General features: G+C 31.6%; 1 protein-coding gene across 3 annotated transcripts in view; it reads right to left on the bottom strand.

Moving 5' to 3' along the window:
* polybromo (protein) overlaps positions 1-17,085 on the bottom strand; it is a 21,199-nt gene extending 4,114 nt beyond the window's left edge. For all 3 annotated transcript variants that reach the window (XM_085203396.1, XM_085203397.1, XM_085203398.1), the window contains exons 1-24: positions 16,877-17,085; positions 16,208-16,357; positions 15,670-15,841; positions 15,104-15,234; positions 14,467-14,721; positions 13,480-13,647; positions 12,961-13,060; positions 9,366-9,597; positions 8,703-8,818; positions 7,842-8,092; positions 7,118-7,391; positions 6,499-6,763; positions 5,952-6,050; positions 5,562-5,723; positions 5,165-5,371; positions 4,629-4,808; positions 3,835-3,983; positions 3,382-3,500; positions 2,723-2,836; positions 2,077-2,243; positions 1,635-1,701; positions 1,167-1,272; positions 702-835; positions 370-489 (exon numbers count right to left, since the gene is read on the bottom strand). In XM_085203396.1, coding sequence (XP_085059522.1) covers positions 370-489; positions 702-835; positions 1,167-1,272; positions 1,635-1,701; positions 2,077-2,243; positions 2,723-2,836; positions 3,382-3,500; positions 3,835-3,983; positions 4,629-4,808; positions 5,165-5,371; positions 5,562-5,723; positions 5,952-6,050; positions 6,499-6,763; positions 7,118-7,391; positions 7,842-8,092; positions 8,703-8,818; positions 9,366-9,597; positions 12,961-13,060; positions 13,480-13,647; positions 14,467-14,721; positions 15,104-15,234; positions 15,670-15,841; positions 16,208-16,357; positions 16,877-17,002 — 3,864 coding nt within the window. In that variant the 5' untranslated portion in view covers positions 17,003-17,085. The remainder of the gene's footprint in view (positions 1-369; positions 490-701; positions 836-1,166; positions 1,273-1,634; positions 1,702-2,076; positions 2,244-2,722; positions 2,837-3,381; positions 3,501-3,834; positions 3,984-4,628; positions 4,809-5,164; positions 5,372-5,561; positions 5,724-5,951; positions 6,051-6,498; positions 6,764-7,117; positions 7,392-7,841; positions 8,093-8,702; positions 8,819-9,365; positions 9,598-12,960; positions 13,061-13,479; positions 13,648-14,466; positions 14,722-15,103; positions 15,235-15,669; positions 15,842-16,207; positions 16,358-16,876) is intronic.

Here is a 17,085-nt window from a genome sequence, read left to right as displayed (position 1 = left end):
TTTAAAATTCACGCTGTATATAGCAGCACACATTTTCGTTTACAATTTTTTTTTGTAACTAACACTTATATGGTAAATCTATCAATTACGAATAACAATGGTTCTGAAGAAATGTATATTTTAATTGTAGCTCTTGTCACTCAGAGTAGATTCATGTTAAATCGCCGAATCAAATCTATTTCAATAAAGAATATTACATATTTTTTATTATATTTAAATTTTAATTCTGCTGTTTTGAATTTGGTGTGGGGTTATTAATAAAAATGCTTGTTGTTGTTAAGATCATGTTGCGCCTATTTTTTAATTATGTATCATATTGTAAGTGCTTGCCTTATAAATAAATAACTAAACAAACAAAACAACACATACCAAAGAATCAGTATTAACATTTGGGTTGAATGGTTTCTGTGTGAATGCACTAGATGATGTCTGAACTTCTTGAGCAGACGCGAGTGCTGGCGGGCCCAGGATTTTGGGGAAATAGTAGATCTGAAAAGGTAGCATATAATATTTAATACATATTTAAATGTATATATTTATTAAAGTTATATTCAATGATAATATTTTTTTTTCAACAGCAAAGTACTACCGGCTTTTAAAAGTAGCGAGAAATGCTACAACTACATAAATTTTGAATAACGATATCCAACGTATGTACTGTGGAGTACAAAGGGTAGTAAAATTATATAAATATTTTATACCTCATCTACGGTGACATCTTTAGTGTGTTCAAACTTGCGCAATCCAGCTTTAAGTTTTCTCGCAACACGATTAGACTCGTCATATACAGACTCGCATACGTATACGTCAGTTTCCGCAATTTCTGTTGGACGACCTGAAACATTCATAAATCGATATAATTCAGTATCTTAGTTTTTCACGCATCCTGTCGTATCCTGCATATAGAAGGAACCTAATATTAAGACATTCCGTTCCCAGGGTTGGACCGTTAATTGTGAGGCCCCTAAAGTTATTATTATTTTGGGTTCTATCTATTGTTTAGGTTAAGTCTTTTTTTCCAGAGCGAGGAAATAATTGAAATGAAGTAGTTAAAATTAGTCAGACGTAAAAATATTGGGAAATAGCAGCAAATTTTTATACGTTTTATTTTTCTACATGACTACAGACCTATTCTAAATAATATTATTGCGTATTTTTATACATACATTTCAAATAATCATCGTAGTCTAGCACCCCACACTTTCCAACTATGCCTACTAAAGGACTTGTATCGTGCATTGTTGTTAGAAGCACTTCTTGTTTGTAGAATGGCTAAAAAGAAAATATCAATATAACAATTTTTATTCACATATGAAATATCTTATATCTAATCTGGTTAAACTAATCATCTAGTCGCGGCCTTACCAGCTTGGACTATAGTAATGTTAAATATGAAATGAAAATATTAAATTTTCATTTCCTCGAGTTGGAATCGAACCCTCAACCTGTCTCTTTTAAAGTCAGAGGCTTGTGCCACTGCGCCACTACTAGCATCATTATATTATAATCAACATATTTATAAAGAATTCTCTACTAGGGAAAATTCTCTTTCCAATTACTCTAATAAAGCACTCTCTCCTTTAAAGTAAAATTCGCTAAAACAATTAAAAAGTTATATATTAAATAATACATACCTTATTTATAATATTGGCCACTTCAGAGGGGAATATTAAGAAAGGTCCTCGGAAATAGCATTTATTACTGAAAAAATGTTTTAATTAACAAGATTTATATACATTCATTTTTTTTATATTTTTTTAAATTAACATATACATGTATATGTTAATTACATTATAACTCTACTTTACTCATCATCGGTGAAATTAGTTTGTGACTCAATACTAAAAATGCCTAATAACAAAGTTCAAAATCAAAACTAACTTTACACCGCATATAACACAACCGAACTTAGAGATAAACACACTCTTCTGTTTCCCAAACTGAACGCCACACTTACCACCAGCAACCAATTACAAGAAAAGGATTCATTTCACGAATGGAGATTGAACCCACTCATAGTATTTCGAGACGACGACCACGTACGTAGGCATTACATAAATAACAAACAAAACTCACTCCCCAGTCTCCCATATAGTATCAACTTGGGCTATCAGCTGTTTTCCACCATCGGTCACCACATAAACATAATCTCCAGTCTTTATTACTCCAGAACACACTGTATTGTACTGTTCGTAGTATGTGTTCTCGTCATCAGTACCGAGTGGATTGTACATCACTACGTCCTAGGAAAATAGTAATTAACCATATAGATAAACAGATAGAAAATGTTTATTGCACATAAAAAGAATGTAACAGAAAATACAGAAGCTTTTAAAAACAAATATAGAGTGTGCAATGGCAGTCTTATTGCTAATATACAACCTTTGAAGAAAGGAACAAATAGTTTAAAAATTAGAAAAACACGTTTAACACCGCTTTACCTATATACTGAATGTCTTTGACATCAAAAATTTGTCTTAATAAAAACAATATATCGTAAATGCCGTAAAACAGCAATTTTAATATTACTGAAAGGAGGCAAAGTGTATTCATGTAAGAGTTGAAAGAAGTTAAGACATCAAAACTGTGCCAAAAATCGAATATCTTAGAAGATTCTAATAAGGAATACGAGAGAATTTGCTAACATAATGTCTTAAAAACCAACTTATTATTTTAAAAATGTACATAAGAAACGACTAAAGATTCCCTAATAGCAACTCACAGGTCGTTCCTTCTCTTGTACATTCTCGAGTACTTCCAATTCAGCGAGCTCGTCTTTGTGCTTCTCCACACGCTCTCGGAATACTGAAACCGTTCTGTTTGGCTCGAGAGGCACCTAAATATAGGAATAATTATTACTTTTAAAGGTATTATTATTATTATTTTTTTTTTTTTAATAAGCTGTAACCCACTCTTAGCAGGGTAGGCACATAGCACGACGGCATCATTTTTTAAAGTACAATTCATTTAAAATCCCAATAATCGTTTTTTTGAGGCGAGTCCTAGTGCGTGCTCACAAGCGTGCGGCTGTTCGACAGGTGGTGTGTTCGATTTCAGGAAATAAAATAAAATATTTTATATTTTCATTTTCTCGCTCGGGTAAAGAGGCAAAATGCAGCTTTAACTTTCACTACTCAACAGGCAATGCGTCCAGAATCCAGTGGGAAGCTAGGAAAGGAAGTGTCTTAACATTAGGTCCCCAGGGCCCTCTGCCTACATTGCTACGCGGGATACAGCGTCAAGCTAAAAAAATATTACATTTTATTCTTAAATTAATAGTCACTCTTAATTCTCTCTTTACGGAGGCATCATCATCAGTAGTTTGTACTAAACATAAGAATGATTTGTATCAAATATACATATATTTTTTAATATACTTACATCTCTTGGTATGAGTGTTGCTTCTTTCTCAGCACCTTCCCAAACTTTAATCTTCTTGAACAAACGATTCTTAGCGTTGTAGCGACTTTCACAAACGTAGACGTCCTTGTCTAAATATCCTTTTATAAAAAAAAATATGCATAAAGGGTACATAAGCTTTTAAAATTATGGATACAACAATAATTCAAGACGTCATGGCGCAGAGGCTGAAGCTTGCGACTGTGTACGCGACAGTTGTGAGTTTAGTTCCCACTCGGAGAATGAATTATTTAATATTTTCTTTTCTTCACTCTGCCACTCAACATGCAATACCTAAAGAATTTAGCGGTAAGTGCGGAACGGGAGTGTCTTAATAGGGAATGGAGTCTTTTAACACTTGGTTCCCAGGTTCCTATGTCTACCCTGCAATATTCGGTATACAGCGTGAAACTAGAAAACAATAACATTAATTACCCTCTGGCCTAAACTTGAAGTATTCTTTAACATTCATAACATAACAGCGTCCGATCACGTGCTCTAGTGGTAAAGTGCGATGAGTTTCCGTTTTGAACACCTCTTGCTGGAGGAACTTGCGTGTACGCACATGGTATGTTTCATGGGGCCTGTAGATAAATAATATATCTATAATCTATATTTTAATATGTAGAAGAACCCGGAACCCTTTGAATAAACATTGTAAAATCAAAGTAAAATAAAATTTAGCATACCTTAATTATGTATAACATAGTAAAGGATTGTAGAAAGACTTTTTAAAAATGCATTAGAAATACTTTAATTAATAAAATAAATAAAACACACACTAGCCTATATTTACACTTTTGTGTAAAGTGACATAATCGTTGCTATGGTACCGCGTCTAAAATGGTCATCTAGTTAATAAAATTATATAATAATATTTATTTGTTCTACTCTTGGGAGGATATAGAACAAAAAAAAGAGATAACTAGGAATCAAATTTAAATTTAACACCAATATTGTTTTCTTTCACTAATTCATATAATATCTACTTTACTACCCCCTAACTATGACCCTAACCCCTAACATTCTATTTGCATTAAATTATTAGAAAACATCAGTAGAATACATGCTAGAAAAATGAAAAGATAATTCATATAATTTTTAATAGAACAATATTCATAAGTTGAATGATAGATGAGCTATAACCATTTTTAATTTACCCATATTGATATACTATAAAGTGAAATAACTCATATTAAAAGTTTTATAAAACTTTTTTATATACTAACCTAAAATACACATTAGTGTATATCATAGGCACGTTATCAGAATTGGTCCACACTCGTTCTATTTGAACTATGGCTGGTTCTTTATTTGCTTTTTCTGGTTGAACATATACAAAGTCGCCTTTCCCGTACTGAGTTTGTGGTGGAGCTCCGCCTAACGCCATCGACTCGTCTGTACTCGATCTGAAATTGTATTTAGTCAACAAAATTTTGTGTCTTTTTTATTGGTTTTAGCAAAGTATATTTAAATAGATATTATTTATATATATTTATATATATAATAAATAATTATCATAATATCTTTTAAATAAATATCTATCAATTATAATGGTCTAGGTTTTGTATATCATTATTTAGATTTTTTTTAATGAATTTAATAGACTTTAGTCAAAGTATATTTCAATAGATATATAGATTTTGTTATCAAGTACAAACACATAACTTTATTGGAGACAAAAAAATAAGAAAACTAGATCTCAAAAATAAGAAAACTAGATCAAGACTTTTCATTACTTATTTCCCGAGTAGTCACGACTCACCTGGTCTCATCCTCGTCGTCGTTCTCTTGCAGCAGCTTACACTGCTTGATGAGCTCCACGCTGGTGGCGACAGTGTCACGCGTGTACACGAGCGCGGGCGACGAGAGGGTACCCCGGCATAGAGCATCCCGTTGCTCGATGAAGTAGGATTGCAGTTCCACCGAGTCCTCGAATATCTGACTGTCAGTGCGGGAGAGACGGCGAGCGCTGGAAATAAAATAGAAGAATAATATAGAATAATAAGAAAAATAATATAGAACATATATAGCATGAATGCTTTTATTGTTTCGAATATAACAATATTTTTACCAGACTGAGATCGAGATGAGGCGCTAGTGTGAATACTCTCTAATAGAAGGTTCCCTCTGCCTACCCTGTTATATAATCTTTAACTTACCGTTCAAAAACAGCAAACATATCTTGTTGGAAGTGATCTAAACGTTTGTATAATCCTTTATCGAGTCTCCTTTTCACTAAGTCTAAAGAGATGGCACGCACTTTCTCTCCGTTTGGCGATTCATCATGTTCCGGCAGTTCTGCCATACTGTCTGAGTAGCATCTAAAAATAATATAAATGTTAAAATATTTTATTAAAGTTCTAAAGCTTTGGAACTTACAAGATTAAAGTGATATAACAACTTGGTTATATTTTTAAAAAAAATTAAAGAACCGAAATACCGTTAACGAATACAACATTAAAGGGAACAGGAACGTATACGTTGGTTCCCAGGATCCCTCTGTCTACCCTGCTATGCCTGTGAAGCTAAATAAAAAATATAATAACAACCTTCCTTCTTCATCCTGATGATTATAAACAGTGGTAAATAAATTGAGCAGTAGGTCTTGTACTGCGGCCGGTACATCCGGTACCGCGTCGTCATCCTCCCTGTTAACGAAACAACCATTTATATTTATAATAATTATTATTTTTGGCAAAGATATGTATTATATATCGTTATTTTAATTTTACTAAAGTAATATTTAATACGATTATTTTATCTTTGAGTAGTGCGCACATTTTTCATACAAACACACCTCAACAGTTGTTAATTTTTTAAGCAAACTCTTTCCTGAATCGACCCTCCCTTATATAGTAAACGTACCATAGTTGTGGTTCGATTTCCACTCGGGGGGATGAAATTTTATTTATTAACATTTTCATTTAGTCACTCTAGTGCCAAGGCAAAGCCCGTTGTTAACACGCAATGCTTCAAAAAATCAGCGGAAATTGGAGGACTGAGTGTCTTAATACAAGGTTCCATCAATCTCGGCTATATGCGGGATACAGCGTGAAACTAAAAAAAAATAAAAAATAACAATTCATACAAACCCACCTTAACAATTGTTTAGTTTGTAAGCAAACTCTTTGCAGAATTAACGCATCCTTATATATCTGTGAATCTGGTTCATTATATTTGCAGGCATTATCAAACATTAATATGAAATCTGACGCTAGTTCATTAACAGCGTTGTAGGCGCCATTTTTAAGTTTATGCGCTATTTTCTCCATATCAATGGGATTCTTGATAAGTTCGTAATAGTCTGGATACTCCATTTTGCTTGGTAGCTTCATGAAAATAAGTGCTAGTTGACGATTCACTTAAAAAATATTGAATTATGTAAAAATATATATATTTATTTATTTATATGTTAATCTAGGATTTTATTTTAAAAAAACATATTTTTTAATTTAATCTATTGTTTGTTAAAAAATTTTATCGATTGTAGATTTTTTTTGATGCTATATGTGTTTTAATTACAATAAAATAATAATAATAGTTAATAGCTAATCATTATGGATCATATCGTCAGCTTATAGTGTAAACATACTAACATCCTATAAGGCAAATTCTAGGTTTTATTCTAAGTTTTATAATCTAAACTAGGTCTGATAACTATACCAAATAACTTATATAATAAATAACTTATATAAAGCTAAAATTCATTACACACCTTTAGGATCCCTATAATCTCTAATAGCATCATACAAAGTACGTAATTTTTGCTCAAACGGTGTCAATTGTTTAGATTTAGTTGTTTTTATAGTTTTAACTGGTGTTTTTCTTTCATAATGGGTATTGACTTCTTTCAATTTTTCATTCATAACGCGTTCTAGAAGGTTCGCGTCTTCATATATCATGGAGCCTTCTTCGTTGAATTGACGACAATTTGAGAACATCAAACGGAAATCTGAGACCATTTCCTCCATACTATTGTAACGGTCAGTCTAGAACAAAGATTGACAATTATATAATATTATTTATTGTAACTTCACGCTATATCACACATATATAGCGTCCGTAATCCAATCCGAGATAAGTGGCAGAATTCAACGCCGCGCTTTGTTGCTTTTTACTAGAGCGTAGAAATGAAAGTCACTAATAACAACGAGCTAGAATCAAATCCAAAACCGTAGCATTTACAGGCACATGCTGTGCCACGACGCCCTAAGGCTGAAATTTTTGTAAGGCACCATAGACTTAAACAATTGATAATAATTTCAGCTTGATACCTATACACAATCTCGAGATAGTTGATCTTGACAGACGGACAACAAAATTATCCAAAAAGGGTTCCGTTTTTACCTCTTGAGGTACGGAACCCTTAAATGCATGCTAACCCTGTGGTGACCTTAATACTATAATAAAACATATAATAAATATAATAAACAAATCACCTTAATATTATTCTCAATGGTTAACATATCAATCGGTCGATCGATAACATTATAATATTCCGGATACAATTTCTTGCTAGGTTTCTCCATAAACAACAACATGGGCTGTCTGCCGTCGGAACAGGTAAACTCTACTAGTTGCTTGGAAATGTAGTGTAATTTCTTTTTAAGTGGCAAATTAGATTTCGTTATGATAAGAGATGGTGATGAAGACGATGCTGCTGATGGATTTGGATTTAATCGGGGACGACCTTAAAAAATATATATTAAATAAATAAAAATATATAATTTTTATCTATGTTTGCCTCATTTTTACTAGACTAAAGATAAATTATTATGTTAATGTGAATATTATTGTATTTAATATATTTATTTTTGTTAGAATCAACTTAAACTTTTTAATGAAATCCTTTAATCTCCATGCAATATAAGGCTGTCTTTCTTGACTGTAAACGCGTCAGTTCCGGGTTCAACTCTCAAATAAGGGAATGAATTTTGTTTAATTATTTTCCTTTATTCGCTTTAGTAATAAGATAAAGCACTGGGTTAAGTTCTGCCACTGGCCAAGTAATATCTCGATGATTCGGCAAAATTTAGGGAAAGGAGTGTTTTAATATTAATCTTACCTGCTATGCGCGGAATACAGCGTTATAAAATGTTTTAATAACTAATATATCTTTCGATAGATCTAAACACAATACAATATTGAAACTGTTGAAGAAGCTAACGTATATTTAAATCAACAATATCTTTATTTTCGTAAAGAAATAATATGAACGAACTACATAAATAACAAACTAACGAACTAACAAACTATTTATATTTAAAAATAAATAGTTTAATTTACAACAAATAATTTACCTCTAGGACGCGGAGTATTCGCTTGTGCGTGATTCTTCACTGATGATAAGCTTTCATCATCACTGGAAGAGCTCTGGACGATGTCTAAGAGTTCTTGCACGCGATGTTGCATCAATCTAAATATAAATAAATTTTAATTATAACATTAAAGAAATGGTTGTTTTTGTCTATTAATATATATTACAATATAAGTACAAAAATTAAATAAAATAATCTAGCATTTTGTTATCGGTTATATATATATAAAAAAAAAAAAACATTTGAAACCTCTTTTATTTGCAAAATAAAAAATATATAAGTTCTACTACTTATAGAGCATAGAAAATTATTACGTGTATTATCAATCAAATCAGCTTCACGCTGTATCCCGCACACGGCTGGGTAGGCAGAGGGAACCTAGTATAACACTCCGTTCCCCACTTTCTGCCAACTTCTGGAGGCATTGCGTGTTTAGTGACAGAACTCAACGCCGCCCTTTGCCTCGACACCAGAGCGAAGAAATGGAAATATAAATTTAAATAAATATTTCATCTCCTCGAGTGGGGATCGAACCCACAACCAGTCGGTTTTAGAGTCACACTTTGTGCCTCTGCACTATGACTGCCCTCAATGACATGTATTATAAATACAAAATTATACTGTATACAAAATATATTTATTTACCTTTGCAATTTCACAGCATCTCTATACAATCTCGACGTGGGCACATTATACTGTTTGGCGTTTTCAAACATAATATTCATGTCGCCAGCCACTTCTGATAGTGTTCCATAACTTCCTCGCCTTATTTTGTTCTTTATTTGATTCAATGATACAGGATTTTTTATTGCTTTATAATAGTCTGGATATTCACGTCGCGATGGAAGCTTCCAAAATGGGTCTGCTAATGGTGAACCTTTAGGAAAATTATTTTGTTATATTTCAACGTATCGTAGAGGGAGGCCTCGGTAACCTTTGAAAATACAGTATTGAATACTGGAGGAAGGTCAGGTAAATATCATGAGGGGATCCTCATTTCGGGGGATCCCGAAAGACATACGAAGAGGTTGATACTGTCATCAACCTCTTCTCTCTGCCCTTCGGGGGCGAAAGAGGTATGCGGAGACCGTAGTGTTCGGCTCTCGTTCTTCCTTGTTACCCCCCTATTCCGGGAGCCGTGTAAAAGGTAGACGAATCATAAAAAGGTTACTTTACAGTTACTGTCACGATTAATGGAGTTAATACTTAATATATTTTATAAAAGTAACTATGGATAATAGCGCTGTAATTAAGACTATATAACAATGTCTATACAATTTATATAAGATATATAAGTTCGAGTTATGATATTAGAATATATATAATATATTAATAAATAATATATATATTAGCCTTGTGTCGATCATTTACGATCGGGTCATAGTATTGCAATCACGAGAAGCGTGTGGCTGATTCTATCACTAAGATCGCAATGACCCGTTCATATGAACGATGGCGGCCATCTTATACGACAACCGATCATGAACGATGAACGAATTCAAGCATTCGGTCATTTGAACGAATTGGAACATTTCTGTCATTTGAACGAATCCAAGCATTTCGATCATTTGAACGAATTCAAACATTTCGATCATTTGAACGAATTGGAACATTTCTGTCATTTGAACGAATTCAAGCGTTTCGATCATTTGAACGAGATTCAATATTAGATCGATGATTGGCCGCTGTGGCTTCTCAATTTCGAAAACATTGGTTAGGGCGCCAGGAGTTTTTATTCCATATTGACGGAACTCTGCTAAAACCAGCCACGACTATTCCAGGGCTTTATTGAGCTGCTGGATTATTGAAAATCCACTGAGCATAAAGGGGGCTTCGATAGGCTACGACAACACAAACATATTAATTAATTAACTTTTGAAAATATTTATATAACTTCTAAAATTGCATAATCAGTATAAGTAAAACTTACCCCTATCGCATTGATTTAAATAAAATATTAGAAATTAATATCAAAAATAAAAATAAAAATCAATAAGTTCAACGGCAGATTTGAACTCGGGTCGCGACTACAAAATGCGCGATGGCCGCTGCGCTGTCAGACTTCATAAACACTTCATAAAATTTCTTATCTTATAATAATTTCTATCGAGTCATACGAGTGCGACAAAGACAGTATGAAAACTGGAATAAAATATATCTTAAACATATTAGAATTAAAGTCTATTTTTGCTGCACGTTTCAAAGTTAGTATATCTTACTTCTCAACTTATGATTTTATAGTTATAGGTAATTATCATATAATTATTTTCAAATATCGTAAAAACGAATTTTTAGTTTTGAAGGATCATCAAATCATCAATACTATTAGGTGTTTTATTGAAGAGTTAAACCTAAAATTGTTTTGTGAAAGTTAGCTAGTGAAAAGTGAATCATATTAAGTCCACCTATTTAGTCTATTATATTTGTTTTAAACCTACATACAATTAATGTAAGATTTGTGCTTAGCGCATTTTATCACAGAATTAACAGTAATTACCTACCAAGTAGTATTCACTAGAGAATCCATATTTTTTAAACCAAAAATTGCAATGTTTTCGATACATGATCTTATTTACATACAATCTTATTTTAAATTCAATTCTATATTATTAAAAATTACAAAAAAACATTGTTGTGTTCTTATCATTAATTTTCATATTTATTTAATCATATTTTCATTTTTGTGGTATATATACATTATAAGGGTAGCAAAGACGTAAATGTGATATTATTATGTAGTTTTTGTACTCAGAAAAAACTAAACTTATTTTTAGCAGTAAGAATAATATAATAATAATAAGAATAACCCCTTTTTTGTAACTAAAAAAATATTAATATAAATTACTGAACCGATATTTACTTTACATATTTATAATGTTTTTCTTATATTAATATGCCTACAAAATAGTTTTTATTTACTTAAATGATCTGAAAATGGCTATAATATAGGATTGGACATCTTGTAAATATTTTCAATTTTGTTTAACTACTTATTGCACTTATATTATAATGTTGACATTATAGAAGCCTAGTAAGCCTTGAAAATTAACTATATTTACAAGAATATAAAGAAAGATTGGTGACATTACTTAAGAGGTGGTTTAGTTTAAGTTTGAGACAGTTTTTTGTATATTTTGTAAAGGCTAGATTGCTTTTGAAATTTTCTGTTCTTTTAATATATTAAAGTGGTTAAAATGTATAAACATTGTGTATTATTATTATTTATGAGTATCAATAAATAATAGTGCTTTATCATTGGGCAAAATTAAATCTTCTTATAAGCGGATGAGATTGTGGTGATTTTAAAAACAATACCCTATTACACAATATATTCATACATATCACTATTCATTCATGGAATTAGGTAAGGATTCAATAGATGGCGCTATAACAAAAGTATAAAAGTTTCATATCACTACAGAGTATAAAACAAAGAATATTAAATGATAGATAAAAAATTAATACGTTTTTTAATAGGCCCCGATTTTTGAGATTGAAATTGAGACTAAAAAAAAAAAAACGTCAGCCTAATAGCGAATGCTCAATCCAATCATTCAAATGAACGAATCATTTGTGAATGAATCAATCATTTCACAAATGATCGAGAACGATATCAATCACGGAGTTTGACCGATCGACACAAGCCTATTTTATAGAGTAGTTAAAACTGTGGTTTCATTTAAAGTGGTGCTGACAATTCCACCCTGTATATAATATATTAATAAATAATATATATATATATATATATATAAAATACTCGAAGTCGAATGACATTAATAACTTAAATCTATGCTATTTGACTTACATAAGTTACATAGTTAAAAAACACATGTCTATAATGTGTGTTTAATTCTTTGAAACAATAATGAAAAAAAGAATTTCTTTCACCAGACTAACAATAATTTTATTAACAAGACGCGTCTAAATATGAATTTAGAGCGTCTCACAAAAAAATGATTTTTACCAGAGGGTAAATGAAAATAATTACTCGATTGACCTAAAGCAAAAGTATTTATGCTCTCAAACTCAACGCAACGATAGCGCGATTCAGTTTCAATCAGCGCCATCTGTGTTCAATTCTGTATACCTTGTAACTTCGAAAGTGTGTCCTTCATAAGAGATCGCATACAAATTAGATAATCAAATGATAAACGTCACCGCAAAAAATAAATAAATAATACAATTTTAAAAAGACTGTAAATGTGAAGACAAGTTACAATATTAAAAAAAAAAGGTTTACCACTCGGTCCTAGATGATTTTTGACTGCATCTAAAAGTTTCCACTGTGGCGAATCTTCATCACCTTTATCTTCATCACTATCACCACTATCTTCAGAGTGCTGTAAAGAATTGATTGTTTCTACAATAAAAGTGGTTTTTTCTATTATATTAGATTTCATAATAGATTTCATAATGTTCCCATTAAAAAACTTCGAGTCCCCACTTTCGTTACATGTTGAGTGGCATAAATCAGCATTCGCACACAGCAGGATAAGCAGAGGGAGTAGTGTTAAGACACTCTGTTCCCCACTTTTGTTTCCGCCGAATTTTGGAGGCATTGCGTGATGAGTGGCGGAACTTAACGCCGCTCTCTGCCTCGACACCAGAGTGAAGAAATGAAAATATAAATAAATATTTCATTTCCCGAGTGGGAATCGCACCCACAACCGTCGCGTTACAGTCACAACCGCTGTGCCGCTGTGCCACGACGGCCTTAATAAATAATAAAAATAATAATATAATTGGGTGTCAGTATCACCTTGACATCCGGTTCGGCTTCATAGCCAGGTGGCTCCATGATAGCCAGTGCCCGACTTGTGGGCACAGGGCCGACTCTTGATGTGCGCTTGCTACGTATACGTTCTGAGGTTTTAGCCGGACCACACCGACCATGTTGCTCAATTTCTTGTTTACGGACTTGGATCACCTGAGAATACACATAATTAAATATTTAATAAACATAATTTATAGTTATTTTAGCAGGCGGTAAGCAAAAGAGAAACGGAGAGAATTTGTTCTTCACTTTCTGCCTAGATTCAAGACGTTATGGGTTACCAGAATAAAATAAAAACATTTCATTTCCCCGAGGGGGTAAGTACAAACAACCATTGTGCTTACAGTCATCATGTCCCACATAAAATAATAATATGTATTTATATATAGTAGAAACTCGATTGTCTCTCAGTTATACGGATTCGCGATTATCCGGACTATCAACCGCGATAATTATTTTATTCAACCTACTACAATGAAACCTAAGAAAATGTATATGTGCGTAAATGTGTACGTAATTTATGGTATAAGTTGTATGTTGGAAAATGTTAATAATTTCTTAATAAACATTGATTTTCGTTGATATATACATGTTGCTGTTATAGACATATGTAACAATTTTGAGCTATTATGCACTAAACTAGCTTTTCTTTATACATTCGATTATCCATACTTTTGATTATCCGAACGACTAACGACAACAATTAGTCCGGTTAATCGAGTTTCTACTATATGTATATATTTTTTTTTTATTTATTGCAAGCGATAATAATAATCAATACTATTTTTATAAATAAACACAGATACCTCAATACATAACTATTTATTTTTTCACAATATAAGGAAAATTAAGTTATTACAATTGTACATTAAACTTCCCAATGAAATAAATAATACAATATATTGCTAAAGGTGTCGAGTTGCTGAGCTTAACACCACATAATGAACAAGAAAAAAACATTATTATATTTACCTTTTTTAATGTTTTTGCATCTTTGTAGATTTGACTGCCAGGTTCATTGAAAAGGCAGGCGTTTCTGACCAATAGAAGTAGATCTCTCTCCAAATCATTTAGATTGGAGTATTCTCCACCTTGAATTTTTTGTGCAATTATCTTCAGATCTATAGGTGAGTCTATCACACTAAAATATTCTGGATAGCGCCGTTTTGAAGGGAGAAATTGAAAATTTGGATATATTGGACGGCCATCAGAATTTGCAGTCATAACCTAAAATAAATATACAATTGATATTAAGATTTAAGAGTGCAGTTGTAGACGGTGTGTGGCGCAGTGGGACACCATCTGAATGTACATGTGACAGTTGTGAGTTTCATTCCTATTTGGAGAAGTGTATTATTTTTATTTTTCTCTATATGTGGGAAAAAGCATTCCTCAATTTTATATTAAGATTATTTATTTTATAAGTATGTAAAAAGTATTAATATTCTCCATCCTCTACTTTCCACTCAAATTCAAGACATTTCAATGAAATGGTGGCCGTGCAATAAATGAATAACCAAAGTTTTGAAAATGCCTTTGTTGTTGGCAGGTTATGCTTTTGCTTGGTATAACCCTACACTCCAATAAAAAAAAACAGATGTATAATTACTGCATTGAAGAGTTCTTCAAATATATTATCATCCTCATTGTTTGTTGACGTCTCAGACATGTCCTCCGCTATGTCAGATCTTCTGCTCGAAGAGCCATTGCGAGATAGTTTTGGTGTTTTTATGTCATCACCTTAAATTAAAAAATATTTTTATTGATTCACTCTTTATCACGTATATACCAGGGAAGATAAAGGGCACCTAGAATCAAGAGACTTTATTACACACACACCACCAAATTCCCACATATTGTTTGTTGAGCGCCAGAACAGAATGCTATGTTTTGCCTTGTTAGCAGAATTAGGAAGATTTAAATATTACATAATTAATTTCCCCCGAGTTGAGCCCAGTACAGATGTGTTTACAGTCACATGTTGTGCCATTACATCATAATGGAATTAAAAAATATACCTCATATTAATTTTATCTTAACAATATGTTTTATCATTTTATAATTTTTCCGTGTGAACAGAGCGCTAACTTAAAAGTGGCCATCTCTCATCATCTGATTTAACTAAAAATATCAATTAAGTTTTTTAGTTAAATTAAAGTAAAATAAAATACTTGCCATTTTCCATAGCCATTCTATGTTTGGAATAAAGTTTCCATAGATCAATTGCATCTTTGTATTCATCTGAGTCAGGTTTGTAGAAAGCCTTTGCATTATTTACAAGTAATTCAATGTCTGTTGATAATTCCTCAATATCTTCATATGTGTCTGTTTTAAGCTTTTGCTGTACCTATAAAGATTGCAATACTACATAAATAAAAATAAAAGAAATAGATAAAAACTAAGTATTTTATTATATATCAAAAACCACTGAACTGATTTTAATAAAACTAAGTTGAAATTTATATTATTTATCAATATCAATTTAAGGTTTCCTGTAATTTTATATTAATATACAAAATTTATCACAATATGCTCAGTATACATACATAAACAGATTATCTTTCCCAAATATTGTCTAATTCTAAAAAATAATAATCCTTTCTTTTTTTTGGAAAAACTGATCACCATAATGTTATTAAAAATTGTATATATGTTTACAAAATTATTTTGCTTTATTATTAGTTATTGTATTAAAAAATATATATTTACTAACTCTTAATAAGTCAATAGGATGGGACACAACTTCATAATACTGTGGTTCTTGACGTCTTTTTGGCGCTCTTATAAAAGAATCACATAATAAAGTCCCATCTTCTTTCTTGTAAGTGCGTATTATATCATATAATTGTTGGCAAATTTCGCTCTGTAAATGAAGATTAGTTTAATTAGTTACTAAATATTGTGTAACTAAAACTAGCAAGATATTTAACGATAAATACGATAGTTGTAGTATATTTAATTATTATCATTTCTCTGCTCATTGTTGTTGTTGTTGAATTCTACTACTAAAGACATAATATCTCAAAAATTGAGTGAAAAGTTGAGGACCTAGTTTTAAGTGCACCATAATTCACTACTATTTCCTCTGCTTACCCTGCATTGCAGGAAGGTGTAAACTATAAATTGATTTTTAAAACATAAATTTGATACGTATTTGTTATCAGGTCAATTTCAATTTAACATATAGCAATAAAAAAAGAAAATTTAAGAAGGTTATATCAAATACATTGTATTATGTTCTTTTAGAAAATAAAAATAATATATTAGATAAACAATATTATGTTTGTATACAAATACGTGACAACAAAACGTGATGCAGATAAAGTAATTTGGAGCAGGTCTATGGTTAATTTAAAAAATCTAATATTCATTATTTACTTACTGGTTCAAGCTTTTTCTTTTTCCTTGATGGTGGAGGTCCTGGATTACAGAGTTCTATTCCATCATCACTGTCATCACCATCGGCGCCTCGGCTTGCCACCGAAGACGCGCGGCGCCTTTTGCTCATTATTAACAATTAATCCACATAGAAGTACGAGATTTAAGTTAATTTAGGAGACAATCACTAAAAAAGAAAAATACAATTAAAGT

The sequence above is a fragment of the Heliconius melpomene genome, chromosome 19 (genome assembly GCF_056956725.1).
Source record: "Heliconius melpomene rosina isolate 202511_hmr_F chromosome 19, ASM5695672v1, whole genome shotgun sequence".
Lineage (NCBI taxonomy): Eukaryota > Metazoa > Arthropoda > Insecta > Lepidoptera > Nymphalidae > Heliconius > Heliconius melpomene.
The sequence above is the reverse complement of the archived record's forward strand: the minus strand, read 5'-3'. Positions and strand labels throughout refer to the sequence as shown.